The sequence below is a fragment of the Bison bison genome, unplaced genomic scaffold, assembly GCF_000754665.1.
Source record: "Bison bison bison isolate TAMUID 2011002044 unplaced genomic scaffold, Bison_UMD1.0 scf7180017864491, whole genome shotgun sequence".
In the NCBI taxonomy this organism is placed as follows: domain Eukaryota; kingdom Metazoa; phylum Chordata; class Mammalia; order Artiodactyla; family Bovidae; genus Bison; species Bison bison.
In genome coordinates, this window is record NW_011495050.1 from 2889497 (window position 1) to 2895496 (window position 6000).

The 6000-nt window shown below is 38.0% G+C and overlaps 1 protein-coding gene across 1 annotated transcript in view; it reads left to right on the top strand.

The window, feature by feature from the left end:
• TNFRSF11B (tumor necrosis factor receptor superfamily, member 11b) overlaps positions 1-5618 on the top strand; it is a 28242-nt gene extending 22624 nt beyond the window's left edge. The window contains exons 3-5 of the mRNA XM_010863416.1: positions 127-321; positions 2460-2684; positions 4394-5618. Of these exons, the coding sequence (XP_010861718.1) occupies positions 127-321; positions 2460-2684; positions 4394-4782 (809 nt within the window). The 3' untranslated portion in view covers positions 4783-5618. The remainder of the gene's footprint in view (positions 1-126; positions 322-2459; positions 2685-4393) is intronic.
• The last annotated feature ends 382 nt before the right edge of the window (positions 5619-6000 follow it).

The window sequence follows — 6000 nt, forward strand, 5'->3', positions numbered from 1 at the left end:
AAGTTTCCTGCAACATAATAGTAGCAGTAAAAACCAAGTGAAAAGTCTTACCCCAACTCTGTTAAGATGGTTTCTGCTGCGAGAGTACTTGAGAACAATGTGCTAAACGGCTTGATATTTTTGTAGGAACCCCGGAGCGAAATACAGTTTGCAAAAGATGTCCAGATGGGTTCTTCTCGAATGAGACATCATCCAAAGCGCCCTGTAGAAAACACACGAATTGCAGTGCATTTGGGCTCCTGTTAACTCAGAAAGGAAATGCAACGCATGACAATATATGTTCTGGTAGCAGCGAATCATCGACTCACAAATGCGGAATAGGTAATTATGTTTCAAAATATCAATCTTCGTACCACCTCTGGGTTGAATACAAGACTCTCTGGTCCTTCTTAGTTAAACTTATATTTCCCCTTTCTTGAATTTTAACCAACTAAGACTATTCTCTGTGCATCATTGCTAAAGCCACAACTCAAAAATCTTTCAAAAAGTCTCCATCTTCCTATAATAGTGCTCCAAACCCTGACTTTCACACTTGAATCACGTTACCCACAGAAAAGGGGTGAAGTAAGATTATGTTGAAGGTCACATTATCAGAGTCCAAGTTGCAGAATGTTTTTAACCTATGCATTTTTATCACTTTTAAGCACATCTGTATTATTAGCCAAAGTATAAATTGGCAACTAAGAAGCCAAGTAATTGAGAGTACTTGGATCGGATTGTGTTAGTCGCTCAGTCGTGTCCAATTCTTTGCAATGCCATGGACCGTCCCAGCCCTCCAGGCTCCTCTGTCCATGGGATTTTCCGGGCAAGAATCCTGGACTGGGTTGCCATTTCCGTCTCCAGGGGATCTTCCCGACTCAAGGATCAAACCCAGGTCTCCCGCATTGCAGGCGGAGTCTTTACATCTGAGCCACGGTGATATAAATAGATGACAAATTAGAAAGGCAATACTGGCTTTGTTACCTGTGGTATTACTGCACCTATTGCACAGAAGTACTGAGTTCCTGTATATGTCTTAAACTCTATTCAGGAAGGGTCACTAGCTCCAAGTTCAAGGTATCTGAATGCACCCCATGTTGGTGATGACACTAATCAGGTTGGTATCCTCGTCTTGTCACTCCTGCCAGCACACTAGTCTCAGACCTCCTACCAAGGACTCATCACACCGAGGATAACTGACCTTTTAGTATTTAGTCAGCTTGACTCTCTTCAAACATCTTTTTGTGCAACATAGATGTATATAAAACATAGCAACGTGGATTGGGAGATTTAAGATTTAAGCCTGGTTCCAACATTTTTTCTGTTTTATAAAAATCTTAGCTAAGTCATTCAATCTGTCTGGTTTCTTATTAAATGATGGAATGTGGGGAGGGATGTTAAAAGGAGTAACATCTAACTTTAACATTCTCTTTAATCCATTTATAATTTTATTTATATCACTCTTTGAACACTTACTATTTGCCAGACACTTTTGCTATATGGGTTTTAATCTTTACAAAAACACTGTGAAGTTTGTTCAAGTTACTGTATGAACTTGAATGGCAGAGTCAGGATTCAAACCCAGACCTAATGAATCCAAACACAGACTCTTAATCCCTATGATAGACTAATGCTACCCAGACACTCAGCTTATTGGACCTTTTTTCTAAATGACAAGTTTTTGTGTTTGATTATTTTCCCACTTAATGTATGCTTATACTTCTGTATCCATCCTTGTTCCCAAAGATACTGTGTGTATGTGTGTGTGCAGAAAATAATATGCTATTTCAGGTTACTTTTCAGGCTTTCTTAAAGACAATGATTTGACACTGGCCTTGAAGTAACTTTTAGATACCAGCCAAGCCTTTAAAAGAATGTTTAATAGTTACTTTAAAATATGTTAATATTATATTAAGTAATAGAATTTTTGCTGTAATTTTTTATAGCAATACTATATTTTTATTAGACATTTAGTAAACTCTTCCCCTTCAAAATATTCTAAAAGAATATTTCATGGGACCGAGCTGGATTGGCAATCTGCCATTAACATCAGGCAATAGAAGGTTGATTTTATTCAAATTTTTCATTTTAGCATGCAATATTCTGGAAAATGCAACTGTGTTGGGTTTTGTCCTTTTTTTCTCTATCTCCCTTTCCTTCTTCTTCTTCCTGCTATTATTATTATTATCCATTAGACATCCAAGATTCCAATTACTGAGTGAAAGTGAAAGTGTGAGTCGCTTAGTCATGTCCGACTCTTTGTGATCCCATGGACTGTAGGCCACCAGACTCTCCTGTTCTTGGGATTTTCCCAGGCAAGAATAATGGAGTGGGTTGCCATTCCCTTCTCCAGGGGATCTTCCCTACTGAGGGATTGAACCCAGGCTTCCTGCATTGCAGGCAGATTCTTTACCATCTGAGCCACCAGGGAAGCCCAAATTATTGAGTAAATCTTCTTAATCTTCCCACCTTCCTTTTAGATATGACCCTGTGTGAGGAGGCGTTCTTCAGGTTTGCTGTTCCTACAAAGCTTACCCCGAACTGGCTCAGTGTCCTGGTAGACAATCTGCCTGGCACCAAAGTAAATGCAGAGAGCATAGAGAGGATAAAACAGCGACACAACTCACGAGAACAGACTTTCCAGCTGCTGAAGTTATGGAAGCATCAAAACAAAGACCAAGATATGGTCAAGAAGATCATCCAAGGTATGGTAGCCTGAACTAAACAACTCAAACAGAAATCAGAACACCTGCTCATCATACAACAGAAATGAGACTATGTACCTGTTTAGTTGTATGGATGCTGTTTCCCTTTGGGAATTATTGTTGGACTGAAATAGTTTTCAAATGATAGAGGAGAAGCTGTTCCTAGATCAGTCATGCGAGGTTTTATTTTCACCTACTCTACTCTCCAATTTTTCAACTGTCTCTCTGGAAGGAGAGAAAATACATTTCAAATGTAGGAATAAACCTCAGGAAATCTGACTCTGGATCCCTTAGTAGGTGTGCGAGGATCCTGTCTGATATATCTAGAAGTTCTTTAACTATTTTAGATCTTACCTCGCAATTCTACCAAGAAACTATGTGGTATTTATCTGGTAATTCTCTCCAGAGAGAATCTAAGTGTCTAGGTATCCTCTCATTAATCCTCACAATATAGTCTATTTTAAAATTACCATTTTAATAGCACATGTCGTGAGGATTAATGAGATAAGTTCTTTAAAGTGTTTGAGCTTCTTGGAGAAAGGGGCTATTTAAATCCAAGTACTCTCATGTTTTAGTTTTGTAAAGAATCTCCTTTTGAAACTGTGTGTGTGTGTGTGTGTATTATGATGGGAGTGAATTAATACAGAAGGGAAAAGGGAGTAAGTTTCATCCAGAGTGTACTATAAGCTTTGGGATACACAGAAGAGAAAGTTCTGACTTGAATTAGCATTGGGAGGACATTCTGGAAAAAAATGGTTGGGGGGCTTTCATGATGCAATGTTAATGAGAAATCCATTCTGCTCTTCACATGTAGTTAAATGATTGGGGAATCCTACACAACTCTAAAGCCTCAAACATCTGAAACTGAGGCAACAGATTTTAGGAGACTAACATCTTTGACAGTTGAATGCTTTCACTTGTGCAGAGTAAACTTGTCTTCTGTTTTTGGCAAACAAAATGTATTCTTTGAAAGTATAATTAGCCCTGAAGCAGAAAGAAAGGGAAGTAGAGAAACAGAGACAGTTAGAATTGGATGGGATCGAATTCCCTGTTTTATAAATGAAGACATTTTATCCCAGAAAGATGAAGGGACTTGCCTTAGGTCTTACAGATATTAAATGACTCATGTCATCAACAGAAACATTACTTACTCATCTATGTTTATGTCCTAGCTCATTACCAAAATATTCTCTAGGCCATGTGTATCCTACTGTTCTCTGGCCTCGTATTATTGGATTTTCAGATCTCCTGTGTGCTGATAATCCTCTGGTGCTATTTATTAAAGACTATTTGAAGCAACTAATTTTTCAAATAGCACATATATTGGTATCAATTAATGAAAGTTTATATTACAAAATAGCTAACTGTATTTTTTCTAAAATGTTACGCTTTTCATTTCTTCAGATTTTCTTAGAAAACTGAGAACAATGTGTCTCTAGTTTCTTACTGTTATTTTCCAAATGTGGGCTTTTCACAAAGCTCTGTTGGATGCCGAGAATACAGAAAGCATATTATTCTGTGGTAACACAAAATAATATTGAACTCAGTTCTCAGAAATAACTAGCGTGACCTGAGCCCTCCCTCAAAGGAAAGGAGGAGGTCGGCCTTTAAATTATGAAATGCTGGGGAACTCCCTTTTGCCTCGGGGTAGTTCTGTAGTGGCTTTAGATAGACTGTGTGAATGAATGTCTTGTTTTTGCTTCATTCAGACATTGACCTCTGTGAAAACAGCGTGCGGAGGCACATTGGACACCTGAACCTCACCTTTGAGCAGCTTCTAAAGTTGATGGAAAGCTTGCCGGGGAAGAAAGTGACGACCGAAGACGTTGAGAAAACAGTGAAGACGTGCAAATCAAGTGAGCAACTCCTGAAGCTGCTCAGCCTGTGGAGGATAAAAAATGGCGACCAGGACACGCGCAAGGGCCTGCTGCACGCCCTAAAGCACTTGAAGACGTACCACTTCCCCAAGACTGTCATTCAGAGTCTCAAGAAGACCATCCGGTTCCTTCACAGCTTCACCATGTACAGGTTATATCGGAAGCTGTTTTTAGAAATGATAGGAAACCAGGTCCAGTCATTAAAGATAAGCTGCTTATAGCCGGAAGTGGTCACGGAGCTGTTTCCTCACCATGGACCAGATCTGATGAATGAGTAGACTGTTTCTCAGGCGCTTGAGGAGGGAACAATGATTTCTTTCTCATCACCAAGGACTAGCTTTGACCCCAGGGCCCCAAAAGAAACTATGGTGTGGAGAAAGAACTCTTATCTCTCCCCCCAAAGTATAATAAACCCCAAATAGTTTATCCAGCTGACACATCTGGTCCAGTATCTACTGCCTCTATTTTCTCTTGTTACTGCTTGCAGTAATTCAACTGGAAATAAGAAATGAGACTCCATTGTGTCTTACTAAATATCAGAATGTCTAATTTAAATAGCTTTGAGATTTCAGCTGTACTAGAGGCTTTTATTTAAAAGCCATTTTGTTTCTGTAAAAGTTACTAATATATCTGTAACACTATTATAGTATTTGCTATTTATATTCATTCAGATATAAGGTTTGTACATATTACCATCCTAAAGGGAAACTGTGTAAGACTTAATTTTAGAAAGAAAAATATATATATTCTGTTTATTATTATGATACATGAAAGAGATAAAAATATATATTTTTAACAGAATGTTTGTAGCATTTCCTAATATGTACTGCCATTCTTCCTGTGTAGAGTATTTTTGTAATATACTTTAACCTGTATAAGCTGTAATACCATTTTATAGAAAATGCATTATGTAGTCAATTGTTTAATGTTGGAAAGTGTATGAAATATAAATTATCTGAATATTAGATGCTCTGAGAAATTGAATGTACCTTATTTAAAAGATTTTATGTTTTTACTACATAAACAACATCATTAATTAAAATTTTCAAATTATTTTTCATCGCTTCTCCTCTTGCTTTTATTTAAATGGCACATGAATGGATCTGAGGTTTCACGATTTTCCCTTTCTTTTATCATCAGGACCATTTGGGAACACTGTTAAAAATGCAGATTCCTGGGCCAATTTTTTGAGAAACTCTAGGGAGGAGGGCAGAAACCTGCATTTTTAACATGCTCCAATGTAGTTTTTACTACACATAAGTTGAAGAATTTCTGAAGTCAAGTTTAGTAAACAAACGACACAAGCCACTTATAACTGCTGCCACTAGCATCAAGAGACCAAACTATATATAAGTTCTTTTGGTTGCCAGTAATGGATACTTGTGGGCTTCCCAGGTGGCTCAGTGGGTAAAGAAGCTGCCTGCCAATGCAGGAGACAC